Source organism: Erythrolamprus reginae, chromosome 2 (genome assembly GCF_031021105.1).
Source record: "Erythrolamprus reginae isolate rEryReg1 chromosome 2, rEryReg1.hap1, whole genome shotgun sequence".
Lineage (NCBI taxonomy): Eukaryota > Metazoa > Chordata > Lepidosauria > Squamata > Dipsadidae > Erythrolamprus > Erythrolamprus reginae.
The window spans coordinates 247926743-247944211 of NC_091951.1; the positions used below are offsets into that span (position 1 = coordinate 247926743).

The window sequence follows — 17469 nt, forward strand, 5'->3', positions numbered from 1 at the left end:
GCAATAAAATACCCACCAAATTTGTTTATTATCATGTTTGTTATAGGACTTCTTCCTGTAATATTTGTCCAAAAGGCACAGAAAGTCCTTTTTGTTGTGTCTTTTGAGTAAAGCATGGGTTTTCAAGAGTTCCAATCCCCTAGAGTAGACAGTTATTTTCTGTAATGGATGTAAACTTTATATATATCTTATAATTGCATGCATTGTTTCTATTTCTCAAGTAACATTATTTCTTTGTTTGTTTGTTTCTTTGTTCATTCGTTTATTTGTTTATGTGTTTGTTTGTTTGTTTGTTTGTTTGTTTGTTTGTTTGTTTGGTTGGTTGGTTGGTTGGTTGATTTTTAGGCCACTCTCCTCCAAAGACTCAGGGTGGCTTATAGCTGATAATGATGTTATCTGGGTGTCAGTATAAACATAGTATATGCCTACAGTATTATAGTATTTTGCCAGGCTTTAGAGCATATTGAACAAAATATTGGTTCCACAAACCATAACTACATTAACTTTTTATAAAGGAGATTTCATAGTCTGGTTCCACATTAATGTAATGTCATTAGACAGCCCAACTCAATTCTTAAAACTTTCAGCCAGAGAAAAAGGGATAGGACCAGCACCTTGGTCACTAATGAAAGTCCTGATTCTCTGAAGAGCTAACTTAGATCTTATAAACTTCAAGTTATAATGGTCCCCTAAAAAGAAACTTATGAACTGGTTTCAAATTTCTGAGCTCCCCCTCTGCAGTCACATGACTACAATTTTACAATGTTTTTGCTGAAAACTGGCATTTACTTCTGAGTTTTGGCAAAACTGCTTCATACTGAACAATGAGTTCATTATGGAACTTTCTGTTGATTTACTTACCAGCCAAGGTGATTGCCTTAAATGACCACTGCCAGAAAGCTCACAAAATCAAGTCAATAAAGTGATGAGCTGATTTATGACTGTGACAACTTATAACCATAATGGGCAGGCTCTATTATGGTTGCAAGTTAAAGACTACTATATTGGGAATTGCTTAGTTTCTCAGCATTCAATCAGACTCAAAGCAAACTTGTTTTAGTGTTTTATTTTTTTAATTGACTTGTTGATTAATTCTTTTCTAATATTAACTTAAAACTATTCCATTCACTCTTTTCCTCTGCTTTTTACAACTTATGTATACTAAAAACTATTTAAAACTGTTTAAACATATTCTCAAAACAGTTTTAAAATTATTTTAAAATTACTAAAACTAGCAGATTTAGCCTTTCAGGTTCCACCTTAATCTCATTTTTCTGCCAGATATTTCCTATATCAATATTTGATCTTTATTAATTCCAATAGATCCTGCCACGATCTGTATCTGTAAGAGATTGTAGGATCAGAGGGTTTGGATTTTGTGTATTTCTGAATTTCAAAAATTGGTTCAGTGAATCAAAATGCATTAATCTGTATATTTCACCATAAAAATGTTTAGTGTGGTTATATTTAGACCAACTATTTTAATAAACATGTTTCTAAGAAAGTTATTTTAAATATATATACAGTATGTACATCCACATGTTTGTGGATAAAGGACATTCATGAAGCAATAAACAAGGCTATTAATAATAAATACACACAAATACATGGGTTTGAAATACCAGTAGATTATATTATCCAGGCTTAATATATACATATGTTTGGTCTGAGGACTAAGATAGCCTTATTTAGATTATGGAGTCTTTTAAAAATATAACCAAGGCATTTGATTCCAAATGGAGCATTCATCCATATACTGGTGGTCCTCAACTTACAACCACAATTGAGCCCAAAAATTCTCTTGAGACATTTATTAAGTGAATTTTGTCCCATTTGTTGCGCCCCTCTCAGAGGACTCGGAGTGACTCTTTACCTTACACCAGTTGTTAAGTGAATCACTGCAGTTGTGAAGTTAGTGGCACAGTTGTTAAATGAATCTGACTACCCCGTTGACTTTACTAGTCAGAAGATTGCAAGAGGTGATCACAAGATCCCCACAACGCTGCAACCCTCATAAATATGAACTAATTGCCAGGCCTCCAAAATTTGATCACGTCACCTCAGGGACACTACAACAGCCATAGGTGTGAAAAACTAAGTCATTTTTCAATGTCGTCGCAACTTTGAACTGTCACTAAATGAACTGTTGAAAACCCGGTACTACCTGTATTAACTCATCTGCATTGACAGTCTAGGAAGTCTGCCTTGGAATAATATAAAGAAAGAAATGCTAGTGTGTTACAGATGCTTTTCATGTGGTCAACGTTCACATTTTCTTTCAGGTTTTTTCCTTACCAAACTAGATATAATAAGAATGAGGAACATACCAGTATGTCCTTCTAGATGTTACTACTCATCTTTCCCAGCAGTTGCTGCTGTCATGAATCAGGCTGAATGATGCTAAGAGTTGGACACTATTTTCTAACTCTTCTCTCTTCCATTGTTACATTTATTTATTTATTTCCTATTGGCAGTTAGGTTGCTTTTTGGAGTTTCTAATAGCTGGAACATAGCAGCTTCAAGGAAAGTAGGGTCAAAGATAGGATTCACCTTTTTTATTGTAGTAAAACTATGGTTTAAACTGCTTTTGTAATAATTTATTATTAATTGGATTTGGTACCAAGCCAAGACTTACATTCAGACAGCCCTGCTGTCTATGATTCTAGTTAAACAATCTTTAACAGCGACATGGTCTGGATCATCATTAAGCAGCTCTGAGCTTGTTTAATAGCTTGGAGGCACATACAGTATTCTTCTTTACGCGTTCCTCCCTCACTAGCCTCCCAAATTAGATTGCCCATTGATATATAAAATTGTAGCTACTCAAACATTTCTAATTTTATCTCTGGTCAAAACAGGCTGCTACTTGTTCTCTGGCATGAAAACATATTTTCTGCATTGTTGTTTGAAATATCAGTTGTGTAATGGATCTCCCAATGTCGCTTGCTTAGTTTAGTTTAAAAGATAAAGTTCACTAAGCTGTAAAGATGTCATATCTTATGCTTATTAGTAACATGTGCTTTCTCAGCTGGATATTGAAGATCTCAAGCAAGTCTCTTTTTAGGTTGTATTAAATTATTGTTCAGCAGGATGTTCATTTTTTTTTTGCTATAGTATGTAACATTTAGGAGTATCAGTATATCAGATACATTATTTGAAGATGACCATACTCCAGTCTGTCATATATAAATGTGATGACCAAGGATATGGAACAATAGCCCAGGATTTGCATTGTTCATGTCAAATGATGTGTGTGGAAAGGGCATTATTTCTTAACTCTGGCATGTTCAAAGGTGGGGGGTTTTCAAGAGGCAACTGGATCTTCCTTCTTGCTTTTCTTTGAAGATGTTTCACTTCTTATCCAAGAAGCTTCTTCAGCTCTGACCGACTCCCCAAAGAAAACAACCACTTCATAAACGCAAGGCACAACATAAGGGAACAAACCCATGAGGACAAGATTCAGCAGTCCATCTGCACTTAAAAGACAAAGATCACTCCGGTGAAGATAGGAAAGTCCACACTTTGGACAGAGAGGACCACTGGTTTGAAAGAGGGGTCAAAAAGGTCATCTATGTCAAAACTGCACAGCCCTTTCTCAATACAAGGGGAGGGATGTAACATCATATATCTCCAGTCTACAACACAGTCCATTCAACAGTGCTCGTGTGTTGTTGTGGTTGAAGATGAAGTAGTCGTTAATAGGAAGGACATTTTGATATCCCCTCATCCAAGTCATGTCTCGCTGAACAACATAAATTTTGGACTGTAGTATGGTTGTAAGTCGAGGACTACCTGTACTTTACCACAGTGCTACTTGTACTTTTCTGTATCTTGAACCTATCTTCTGGAGAGTTGGCTATTCCTGCCAGTGTAGTGCCATCTACAAATTTGATGAGTTCCCCATCTCTCATTTAGTCCAAGTCATGCCTCACTGAACAACAGAAATGTTGGACTGGCCTGTGGTCGTAAGTCGAGGACTACCTGTAATTTACCACAGGTTGGCCTCCTTTACCGTAAACACAAATCAGAGCCGCAGAGGAGCGTGACTGGCCGGACTCCCGACGCTCGGTTGAAAGAAAACACCCGGGAAGCTCCGTGTGGCAGGGCTTCGTTCTCCTTTTCCTCCCTCAGGGAAAGCCCCGTGCGGAGAGCAGCAGCAACACGGCGGCGAGGCGAGATAAATACTACTCTCTTCTCAGCTCTCCGCGTCGGGCTGCGCCGTCGCCGTGGCCTCGCGCCCGCCTCTTCTCGGGGGCAGGTTTTGATTACTACAGACGCCGCCGACGTCCAGCCTCCTCGGTGTAACGCTCCGAGAACGCTCCAGAGGAGGAGCGAGCGCTGGGAAACGTCAAAGGAGGAGAGGAGAGAAAAAGGGGGTGGGAATATATATATATATACATATACACATAATAATAATCAGATATTGCAGTCCTGGACCGCGCTGCGTTGGGATGGCAGACAGTGCTGTAGTGTGACAGCGGCGGCGCCCAGACGCAGCGATGAAATGTAGCTAACGGCAGCCCTGCGGCTGGGAAGCGGGCGGGCACCAGGCCGGTTTGAAATGCGCTGACTTCCCCGAGCTCTGGCGAGTTTTGGATTTTTTTCCTCCCCTCCGACCAGAATCCACCCGGCTTGACTTTTTTCCCACTCGGCGGCGTCCAATAACTCGAAAGCACGACTCCCTCGTTTCTTGCCGGGTCTCTCTGCGGTTTGCTGCATCCTCCGCGCGCCCAAGGATGGCGGAGGCTGAACTGCACAAGGAAAGGCTGCAAGCGATTGCAGTAAGTCCGCTTCGGCTTGTTTGGTTTTTATTACTATCATTTCTCTTTATTCTTAGGTGTGAACGCGGGGGAAGTCTAGAGCCTTACAAGGGTTGCTCGCATTCCCTCGCAAGAGCTGGACGGATGGATTCCCCCCCTTCCCTTCCCTCGCACCCCCACCCTTTTTTTCCCCGTTGTAAAATGCGTCCTGGTGAAGTTGTGCTGAGTTTGCCCTTTCTTTTTTGCATTGGCTTCATTGCTTTGTAAAGAACAAATGGTCTGCCTTTGGCTGTGCATGGACGGAGTTGTGGTGGTTTTGCATATGATGAAGGTGAATAGGAGATAGATAGATAGATAGATAGATAGATAGATAGATAGATAGATAGATAGATAGATAGATAGATAGATAGATAGATAGATAGATAGATCTACCTACCTACCTACCTACCTATCTGCAAAATATTAGTTCACAAAATCTAGATTGGTAGTAAATAGAAGCATAAAGAATGCATTATCTTTTAAGGGCAGATGCACTCACAATTTGCAGTGGTTTGCTACAGATAGTAACAGTTGGCGGTTGCTTTGTGAATTGAGAAGCGTGCTGTACAAAGTGTTGGTGATCCGTTTGCCGTGCCAGTGCTAAAACCCCAGCAGCTTACATACGGGGCCGTAAGCCTTTAGTAATTGATTTTACAGTGCTGTTTATTCAGAGGTGAGTTCCGTTAACTCTCTCAGATAAGCATGTGCTATTGCTGCCTTGGCTGACTTCCACTGACTCCTAATGGTAACTTCAGCAGCACCTGAAGTCCTTATCTGGAAATTAAGCAGGGTTGGATCAGGATACTATTTTGATGTGGAACTATTGGGAAATAACGAGGTTGTGGACTGGACTGGGAACTCGAAAATAATCCTAGAAGTAGGCAGTGGTAAAGTACTTGTTTATTGTAGCCAATAAGCATGTAAGGACAAGCCATAAAGTTGTCTTGACTCAAGGAAGACTTTTCCTTCCCTATTTTAATAGTTTCTATTTTAAAATGAATAACAGCATATGTAGGAGTTTCAAGGACAAACCCCAAACTCCTATATTAGTCTACACACATGGTGGGGGGGGGGGGGGATTGAAGAATACCATAAATAGGAATTCAGTAGACCAGCCAGCATTGTAATCTTTGTTACAATCACCATTAAGGACTTGGAAGATGGATAATATTGAGAGAGGACATGCTATATTCTTGATTATAAAAGGGTTTATTTAAAAGGATCATTCACCATTCTAAAAGTTTATCTGAACACTTTTCATCATATAAACTCCATTGTAAGCCACACCCTTTTTCCAAACATTTTGGGCATAAAAACTGGCAGTTGAATAATGCCAGTTTTATTTGATATTTAACGTGACTCAAATATTTGATTTTCTATCAAATATGTAATTAATGGGAGGAAGAGGGAATGAGGAGGAAAAATAGAAACACCCAAAAGGATTTTTGGACTAGTCTTTGCATGCATTTTTCATTCACCCTGGGAAACTTCAGATAAATATAAATTAATGAAAACATACAGGAAGTTTTATTTGTCATTTAAAATCCGTGATAATACTTAGATTTCAATCAGCTCCTGCAGATTTGAATGTTACATATTATTAGAACTGATAGTGAATGTATTGGGCATATTATACTGTTATCTGATTTGAATCTAGAGTTCTTCTATATTCTTATTTCTCCACCCCACCCTGTTTGATCTCTTTGTCTAAAAATAGTTTTGGAGAAGTTGATTGCAATAGGCCCAAGAGATGGTTCTGTGTTTCTTCTCTTGTCTTCTGCTCTTGTTCTTAAGGTAGCTCACGTTGTCCATCAGTGGTATGGATGCTTTGCTCTCCACTTGTAAGGCTGATGTGCTTGGGATGGGTTTTATATTAGCAGATGTCTGTACATTGCAAGATTTTCCTCCCACATGGTTTGCCATTATCTCCTTCCTCAGCTGAGAGGGAGGGACTGGCCCAAGGTCATCCAGCTGTGCTTAAGGCAGAACTGGAACTCAAAGACTCCCATTTCTAACCTGATCCCTTCACCACCACAGGAGACTGGGTCTCTACAACCAAATGAGTCTTGCTTTTTCATCCACACATTGCATATCTTCATTGTCTTATTCCAGGCTATTTCACACTTGACACACCATAATGCTCTTTAACTTCTGCTAAGGTAAAGGGGAGGGGAGTGGAATAGAACAGAAAATATACTGGTCAAAAAAATAAAGAGAACACTCAAATAACACATCCTAGATCTGAATGAATGAAATATTCTAATTGAATATTTCATTTGCACAACTGTTCCATTTGCACAACAGCATGTGGAATTGATTGTCAATCAGTGTTGCTTCCTCAGTGGACAGTTTGATTTCACAGAAGTTTGATTTACTTGGTGTTATATTCTGTTGTTTAAGTGTTCCCTTTATAAAGCGAGTTGCAGTAATCAAGGCATGAGGTAATGAGGGCATGAGTGACTGTGCGAAAAGTCTCCTGGTCTAGGTGGGGACACAACTGGTACACAAGATGGACCTGTGCAAATGTCCCCCTAGCTGAGAGACAACCACATGTCTCAAAAACTTGCATGATTTGGTTACTATTGTGGCAAAAAAGGTTGCAAAATTGGGCAAGACTCATTTAATAACTGCATTGCTTAACAAGTGTAATTCTGGTCTCCTTATTCAAGGTATCTATTTGGTAAATTAAAAGGAACTGTTCTAGACTAGTGTTTTTCAAAGTTGTATCTTTAAAATCAGTAGACTATGGCTGGGGAATATTGGGAACTGAAATCCAAGCATTTTAAAGTTGCCAAGCTCTTGGTCTAGAGTAGGGGTCACCAACCTTTCGGACCTCTGGGAACACTAAGTTCATATTTTTAAATCTTGTGAACCACTAATACGATCTGCCTAATAACCTGGTGGACAGGGCTAGGTGGTCATGTGGCTAGGTGGGCGTGACCAACTCAATGTCACTCACATCAAGGGCCGCCTCCCCGGCCTCTACTCACCCCTCCCCTGCCAGCCATTCTTTGCCTCTCCATCAACAGGAAGCAGTTGTTGGAGCTAAGCTGCCACCACAAGAAAGAGTGGACAAATCAGCTGGCTCAGTTCAAATTGGATCTGACCGAGAAGGAGGCTCAGCAGAAACACCTCACTAAGGACTACAAGCATAGACTTTCCAAGCAGAAGAAAGACCTGCAGGAATGCAAGGCTAGGTACCGGCAACTGGAGGCTCAGCGGGCTGAGATGGTCAGCCAGTTTCAGGCCATGATGCAGTCCCACTGGAACAAGACCCTCTGGCTCTTTGCCACCAGAGGCACTTCATTCTGGCCTTTGCCCAAAGCCTCACATTAGGAGGCTGAAGCATACCCCAAGTCAGAATTTCTGCCCCCTTCCGACCCACACAAAAAGATCCCAAAGGGGATGCAACATTTCTGCAACATTGATTGCGTGTATCTAGCCCAGGAGCCGTAGTTTGAGGACCCCTGATTTAATGCAATATAAAAAATGCTAATATTTTTTTCTGCAGACTACCAAAATTTTCTCATGGACCACCAGTGGTTCATGGACTTTTCCTAACTTTAGCATCTTTAAGATGTGTGAAATTTTCTAGCCATTTGCAGAACAGAATTCTGTTGGCTGATAATTCCGGGAGTTGAAGTTCACACATGTTGAAGTTGCCAAGATTGAGAAATGCTGCCCTAGAATTTCCCTTTGGGGATAAGTAGCAAAGCACCTTCTGGCGTGATTCATTTTGTGTGTGTGTGTCTTTATTAACAGTCGTGTATGATTTGATATTTTGTGCTTGGTCTCTCTCTCTCTCTTTCTCACTCCTTTGTTTGCAACTCATCATGCCTCATGAACTCATGAATTATCTCAGTAACTGTAATGCAAAATAGATCAGTAAAGCTAGAAAACACATTTAATTTGAGCAGAAATTAAACATTAATGGTTTCCCATAGGTAAAAATGTATGATTAGTGTTTCCTAGTTATAAATGAAGAAATCTATTTCATTTTCAATAAATTTTTTGTTTTTCCAGGACAAGTTTATTATTTTTTTAAAAATCTCATAAAATGCATTTCCCTAATAAACACATTTTTTCCAAGGTATTACTTACTGATTGATTGATTGATTGATTGATTGATTGATTGATTGGATTTGTATGCCGCCCCTCTCCGGAGACTCGGGGCGGCTAACAGCAACAATAAAGCAGTGTACAATAGTAGTCTGATGTTAGAAATAAGTAAAAGCCCATTAATATAAAAAAACCAAACATACATACATACCTACCATGCATAGAATTGTAAAGGCCTAGGGGGAAGAGGGTCTCAATTCCCCCATGCCTGACGGCAGAGATGGGTTTTAAGCAGCTTACGAAAGGCAAGGAGGGTAGGGGCAATTCTAATCTTTGGGGGGAGTTGGTTCCAGAGGGCCGGGGCCGCCACAGAGAAGGCTCTTTCCCTGGGTCCCAACAAGCAACATTCTTTAGTTGACGGGACCCGGAGAAGATCCTGGTTTGGTTTGCAAGCATTTGCCATTGTATGTGTGATTAAAGAAACTGAAAAATAGTTCATCCTAATTTGTGTATTAATCAGGTTAAGGTTATTTATGTTAAATAGAAACTTTTTGTCTCCATCCATATTCCTGCTCATTTATACAAACTGTCAGGTTCCAGATCCATGTAACAAGAAAACACTCAACAACCAAGAAACAGGGAACATATTCTAATTTTCATTTGCAAAGGCTCCCAGATAAAGTTATTGATAAATTGAAAATATCCTTTTCTTTAAATTATAAGCTAAAAGAGATGATATAAAAGGAGAAAAACAGTGTGCGGGGGAAAATAAAAAACACAGGTGCCAGTATTAGATCTTCTTCTATTATACAGTTGTATATAGTATGAGAGACAATTTGATGTAGCTAACATGCTTTGCCTAGAAACCAGGAGACTGTAAATTCTGCTTTATGCATGAAAACCATGCATGATTTTCATCATTATCTCTGAGCCCAAACAACCTCACAGGGTTACTCTGGGGAATATTCTGTAGGTGGCAAGAGAATTAGATATGTTTGCCACCTTTAATTGACCCAATATATTTAAAAAGACAGAATAAAATGTTATTGTTGTTGTTGTTGATGATGATGATGATGATGATGATGACATGGAAATGGCTATAGTAGTAGTGGTGGTGGTGATAGTAGTAGTAGTAGTAGTAGTAGTAGTAGTAGTAGTAGTAGTAGTAGATAGTTTTTTATCATCTTTTCAATATTAACTGGAATGATAAAAAATAAAAACAAAACCCCAACATTGCCTATTTATTTCTTGGTTAGTTCTATGAACATTTTACTAGATTCTTTCTGTTTTCATGAACGGTGGATGGATAGATAGATAGATAGATAGATAGATAGATAGATAGATAGATAGATAGATAAAACCATGTTATATTGCACAGTGCTTTATTGTGCTTCACAGACATTGCATTTTATTTCTTTTTACAAATTGAAAGTTTGTGGCAACCCTAATCAAGCAAGTCTATTGGTGCCATTTTTCCAACAGCACTTACTCAATTTCTGTCTCTGTTCCACATGTTGGTAATTGTTGCAATATTTCAAAAAAGTTTCAGATGATTATTAGCATTTTTATCAATTAAAGTATTTTTAATTAAGATACATACATTGTGGTATACATAACTTTTATAAGCGCTGGGAAACAAAAGAAAAATGATGTGACATGCTTTCTTGCAGTATGAATAGTCCTTGATTTATGATTGTAATTAATCTGCAATTTTGGTTGTAACTTGTGTCGATTGCAAAGTCAATCATCACGTGATCACACCTGATTTTATATCCTTTCTTGCAGTGGTCATTAAGTGAATGTAGTGATGATTGCTGTGGTCATTAAGCAAACCCCTTGTTTCCTATGGGGCATTTTTTTTGCTGGAAAAAAGAAGTAAATGCCCATTTACTGGGTAAATGCCTGGTTAAAAGCCATGGTGGCACAGTGGTTTGAGTGCAGCATTGCAAGCTACTTCTGCTGATCACTGGCTGCCAGCAGTTTGGCAGATCGAATCTCACCAGGCTCAAGGTTGACTCAGCCTTCCATCCTTCCCAGATCAGTAAAATGAGGACACAGACTGTTGGGGGCAATATGCTGACTCTCGGTAAACCGCTTAGAGAGGGCTGTAAAGCACTGTGAAGTGGTATATAAATCTAAAAGCTATTGCTATTTCTGGAAAAACAGTGTAAATTGCCATCACTTGACTGTAGAATACTCTAAACAGACATAAATGTGTGCCAATTGCGGCAGAAGTGGTCACATGACCACAGGGGAGGACCACAGGACAATGAACTTCAGATCTGTATCATAAGTTCCTTTTGAAGGGTGGTCACTCATAACTTCAAATGATCGCTAAGCAACCAGTCGTAAATCAAGGACTACCTATATTTGCTTTATTGTCGGGGCCCGGAACTGAAGTTAAAATATCTCTGAAATACACCTGTATTGTAACACTTACCTATTACGGTTCATTCTCTGGAACTTCCATTTGATGCCTGTGATGATTTTGGACAAGTGAGCTATTCAATCTCTGTTCCTTCTCCCTGAAAGCAGAGGCAGGACATTTCAAAAATGAAAAAAAAAGTGCCTTTTTAACTAGTTCACAGATGAGGTTTCTAGATCTTTGGAAATCTAGAAGTGTGTGATCCATTTCTTTCAACAATTTCCTGCTTCTCATGTTTAATTTCTGACCCCCATGTCACAGACAAGTTTATTTTTGCCTTGTGACAATTTAGAATTTCCTTGTCTAAAATAAATAAAAGGCCTTTTGTGTTTGAGCTTTGAAGGAGCAGCTAATGTAGTCTGTCAAAGCTTTCCTTTGAGGTTGGCTAAGAAGGGAATGTTAATATCCTTTGCCTTTTTGGCAAGTGTCTTTGCTTTTAAATATAGTTGTTTGATAGAGCTGATCAGATTATTTAATACAAATATGGCTACAGATGGGACACAGTTACTGTTATGAGAGGCCTGATATCGATTTTTTGTCTGAGAAGGCCAAAACGCCAAGACAAAAAGGCTCTCTCAATTTCTGGTTGGCTCCTGCCTCGGTCTGAGACTGTCATCTCTGTTATGATTTTCAAATAAACTGAGACAATTAAAAAAAAATATGAATATTGATAGGAGGGAAAGTCACTTTTGCTGGTTCTAACTGTCCTTCTGAATGATTAAATTTAGCTTAGGAAAGAAAGTACAAGATAGGAATATTATTATTATTATTATTTATTATTATTATTTATTAGATTTGTATGCCGCCCCTCTCCGCAGACTTGGGGTGGCTCACAGCAATAATAAGAACAATATACGGTAACAAATCTAATAATTAAAAAACTAAAAAAAACCTTATTTAAAATAGAATATACTCAAACATACCATGCATAAAATATATAGGCCGGGGGACATGTCTCAATTCCCCCATGCCTGATGACAGAGGTGGGTCTTAAGAAGTTTATGAAAGGCAAGGAGGGTGGGTGCAATCCTAATCTCCGGGGGGAGCTGGTGCCAAAGGGTCGGGGCCGCCACAGAGAAGGCTCTTCCCCTGGGTCCCGCCAGCCGACATTGTTTAGTCGACGGGACCCAGAGAAGGCCAACTCTGTGGGACATAACTGGTTACTGGGATTTGTGCGGCAGAAGGCGGTCCTGGAGATATTCTGGTCCGATGGCATGAAGGGCTTATAGGTGATAACCAACATTTTGAATTGTGACTGGAAACTGATCGGCAACCAATGCAGACTGCGGAGTGTTGGTGTAACATGGGCATACTTAGGGAAGTATGCTGCATTCTGCACGATCTGAAGTTTCTGAACACTTTTCAAAGGTAGCCCCATGTAGAGAGCGTTACAGTAGTCGAACTTCGAGGTGATGAGGGCATGAGTGACTGTGAGCAGTGACTCCTGGTCCAGATAGGGCTGCAACTGGTACACCAGGTGAACCTGGGCAAAAGCCCTCCTCGCCACAGCAGAATAGTCAGTTTCATGGTATTTTTTCCAACATTTTACTTCTTATGTGCCTGTTTAGAATAAAAATAATTCTGATTAGAATACATATGTAAGGTGTTGCTTCTTATTTGAACTTTAGCTTTGTACAAATAATATTTTTCCTCAAAAGCTCATAGTGCAATCCTAATTCAAATGACCAATGCAATATTCTGTAATCAAAATCAAATTAGAAACCAGATAAAAAGACTGATAAAACCAGATATTATAACCTCATGGGTAAGTGTCAACTTGGTTTATCTTTTGTTCTTTGAGTGATCTACTCCTGAAATAAAACCACAGGTACTTAAATAGAGTGGCTGGTTGTTTCGAATTGTAGCCTAAGCTTTTCTGTGATTAAAACTGTTGAGGAATTTATGTCAGGGGTAGACCAAGTAAATTATACATTTTTATATATACTGTATATACTTTTACTCAGGATCACTCCAGCTATGGTACATATTACAAGAGTTATTTATATTATCTGGATGAAATACTACATTTTTAAGACAAGGGCACCTACAGATATATTTTTTTTACTGGGTTGAGTTGCGTGATTTTCTGGTTTTAGGAAAGAATACATTTAGGTTTTGCAACTAAAATGTAATTTGACCACCATGAACTGGCATCCCAATTTGGCCGTTCTTTGGCTTATTTATTGGAGTTTGCATCCTTTACTGCCAGTTATAGTAACTAGACTTTCTAAAGTACAATATCCAATTCGTTATGCTTTAATTTCTGTGATCAGAAAATAAGGAAGGAAATTCAGAACAAAGTCACTGCCAGTTGGTAAAAACATGGCAACATTGTTCCTGACACTTGTATACAATTACCATATTCTAATCTCCCACTTAACATAGACCAGTCTTCCTCAATTTTGGCAACATGAAGATGTGTAGACTTCAACTCCTCAAATTGCCTAAGCAGCATAGCTGGAGAATTCTGGGAATTGAAGTCCACATATGTTCATCCACATATGCCAAGGTTAAGAAATATGAATAGATCAGAGGAGACAGACTCCATGGACACTTGTAAGCAGATTCTCCTAGTTTAAGACTAGTAGTGTATAGGAGAGGCAATCTTAGTGTGGGAAATGAGTACTACTGTACATTTGCTTTTTTAGTGATTTATTAGTGCCAGACTTCAACCTAGGAGTAGAAAAGGCCAGGTGACAAAATAAATTTTATTTTAAATTAATGTGCAACCTAAATTAACTATTAAATATTATTATTTATCAAGCATCTAATAAAGTTCCAGTGTTCTAAAAATGTTAAAATTACAATGTGGATAGCATCCAGGAGCATCCTTAAGATTTGCAGTGCTACCCAAGAACTTAGATTGTACTGTCTTGTTTATTCAGGCTATCACCCTGGCTCTCTGCCATTTATTTCTGAGCAGTGTTGAGAAATATGATCACCAAATGTTCTTGGCTTTTAATTCCCATTAAGATGAGCCAACAAGTAAGCAAGAGCGATTGAATTTTGTAGCCTAGTGACAGATGGAGAACTCCACCACAGCATTAGACAATTTGCGTGATTCACCCAATCACCAGAAAAATAATTCTTTTATTGACATTTTTTAGTTATTCCACTTTTCCTAATTAATATTTATTAATGTCTAAAGAAGACAGTTCAAACAACTGAATTTTCTTAGAGAAATAGTTTTGTCAGAGATGACACAGTTAAAGATTTCACAGACTATTCAAAGATGTTAGAAACACAGTCTGAATAGTTTAAGAATAAAGTAAGCTTTGTTTTGTTTTTATCTTTTGATGTTTAAACTGTATCATAGTAGCCTGCTTCTAAAAGAAAATCAACTATTCTTTCTGGGCAAACTTTACTTGTTTCCTGGACAATAAAAGGCATTAACTGAGAAATATTTCAAATTTTTGTGGCTGTTGCAGATTTAGTAAAAGTTTTCTATTTTTATTACAGTTATTTTTAATAACTGTATATGTGATGCTCAAAAAAAATAAAGGGAACACTTAAAAAACAGAATATAACTTCAAGTAAATCAAACCTGTGAAATCAAACTGTCCACTTAGGAAGCAACACTGATTGACATTCAATTTCACATGCTGTTGTGCACATTCAACTTTGTACAGAACAAAGTATTCAGTGAAAATATTTCATTCATTCAGATCTAGGATGTGTTATTGGAGTGTTCCCTTTATTTTTTTGAGCAGTTTATATTCATTCAATAATATTACTGAATTCCCTATCTATTAGCAATCTGAACAGAATGACAAATTAGATGAATTTTAATTTACTTGGTAAAGTTTCGCAACTTGGGTGTCCTCCTCGATCCACAGCTCACATTAGAGAAACATCTTTCAGCTGTGGCGAGGGGGATGTTCGCCCAGGTTCACCTTGTGCACCAGTTGCGACCCTACTTGGACCGGGAGTCACTGCTCATGGTCACTCATGCCCTCATCACCTCGAGGCTTGACTACTGTAACACTCTCTACATGGGGCTACCTTTGAAAAATGTTCGGAAACTTCAGATCGTGCAGAATGCAGCTGCGAGAGCAATCATGGGCTTTCCCAAATATGCCCATGTTACACCAACACTCCGCAGTCTGCATTGGTTGTCAATCAGTTTCCAGTCACAATTCAAAGTGTTGGTTATGACCTATAAGCCCTTCATGGCACCGGACCAGATTACCTCAGGGACCGCCTTCTGCTGCATGAATCCCAGTGACCAGTTAGGTCCCACAGAGTGGATCTTCTCCGGGTCCCGTCAACTAAGCAATGTCGCCTGGCGGGACCCAGGGGAAGAGCCTTCTCTGTGGCGGCCCCGGCCCTCTGGAACCAACTCCCCCCAGAGATTAGAACTGCCCCCACCCTCCTTGCCTTTCATAAGCAACTTAAAACCCACCTCTGCCGCCCGGCATGGGGGAATTCAGATCCTCTTTCCCCCTAGGCCTTTACAATTCTATGCAAGGTATGTATGTATGTATGTTTGGTTTTTATATTAATGGATTTTAAATCATTTCTAATATCAGATTACTATTGTACACTGTTTTATTGTCGCTGTTAGCCACCCCGAGTCTCCAGAGAGGGGCGGCATACAAATCCAATAAATGAATGAATGAATGAATGAATGAATAAATAAATAAATAAATAATAAATAAATAAATAAATAAAAAGACTTTGATTATGGTGTGCTTGTTACTCTGCTAAAGATTTGGCTAAAGAAATATTCTGTGAGATGTGAGAGTAAATGGCTGCTTCTCAAGGGTGGATTTCACTTACCACCGCTCCCAGTGCACTTCCCGCAGAGCTCCGCGCCCCCGATGCATGTGTCCGAGCAAGATTTTGTTTCTGCACATGACAAAATCTTGCGATGAGATGCGTGCATGAGAGAGATTTCGGCCATCTTTCCACACATGCGCAGAAGCAAAAAATCGGCAAAATCTCTTGCCCATGTCCCCTCACAATATTTTGTGCATGCCGGGGTCACAGAGTTGCGCACGCAGCTCCATTTTCCCTACTGGAGCTACAGTGTGGCCTGTACTGATCAGAAACCAATGCTGCTGCTACTTTATGAAAAAGCTGTATTTGCCCATAAGCAAACATGTTCTTGCTTCTAATCAAGAGCCAAGATTATTCCATTTCCTTAAGTTGTCACCATTTCCTATACATGCAGTAGATAAAACCTGAAATAACAGTTTAAATATGGGCTGCTCCAGATAGTTGGTCTACTGACCACGATTCCATTGGGCTACTTGAAATTGCATTGGCTTAAAATGGATGACAGTCACTTGCATTTTGCCTGATATTATGGTTTGTGTCACAGAAGGGCACAGCTGTAAAGCAGCTGGATTTCATTTATGTTTGAGAACAAGACTCCATTGTCTCTCTCTAATATGATTTGCCCTTCCTTTCTCCTCCATTCCTCACTTATTCCACCATCACACACACACCCCATTTTACATGTTGGCTGCTTACAAGAAAAGTAGCTATGGAAAAAGAAGCTCACACTTTGAAGCCTAAAGTCTACATGGCATTAACATCTGTCAGGAAGAGTGCTGGATTCAAGGCTGTTTTCTTTGGCTGATATAAAACTGGAGCAGAAATTTTAGTTCTTTTGGTTATGTGTCCAAGAACTCCTGGCTTACAAACTAGTATAATTGAGACTTGAGCCTTTTCCATATGTTCTATATGTTAAGGAGATAGGGGGTGGTAGATTTTACTCTTCTGGCAAGTATGATAAACTTGTACACATGTTGCGCCAGGGGAGAAAATATTATGGCCTTCCAGATATTGCTTGACCAATGATTGTTGGGCCTAAGGTCAGTTGAAGGTTCCTCACCTGACACACTGAAGAGATTTGTATATTCTCCCATCCCATACTTATCCACATTACTCCTCCTCAACATAATTACCGCAATAGAGCCCGTTTTTAGCTACTAAGCAAGACACTTTTAAAGTGAATTTTGCCCCATTTTATGATTTTTTTTCCCTGCCACAGTTGTTAAATGAATCACTGCAGTTGTTAAATTAGAGACACAGCTGTTAATTGCATCTGGCTTCCCCATAGATTTTGTTTGTCAGGTTGTAACATTAGATTTCTACATGTTTGTATTGTATTTATTATGTTGTCAGCTGCCCTGAGTTGGTTGAGAAGGGCGGCATAGAAAAATAAATAAATAATAAATA

General features: G+C 39.1%; 1 protein-coding gene across 4 annotated transcripts in view; it reads left to right on the plus strand.

Moving 5' to 3' along the window:
- Positions 1–4295: 4295 nt before the first annotated feature.
- The window catches only part of PALM2AKAP2 (PALM2 and AKAP2 fusion), a 348527-nt gene continuing 335353 nt past the window's right edge, over positions 4296–17469 (plus strand). For 2 of the 4 annotated variants that reach the window (XM_070742413.1, XM_070742415.1), the window contains exon 1: positions 4297–4781. In XM_070742413.1, the coding sequence (XP_070598514.1) occupies positions 4737–4781 (45 nt within the window). In that variant the 5' untranslated portion in view covers positions 4297–4736. Of the gene's footprint in view, positions 4782–17469 lie in introns of all 4 variants that reach the window. The other 2 variants (XM_070742416.1, XM_070742417.1) reach the window with 2 other exon arrangements.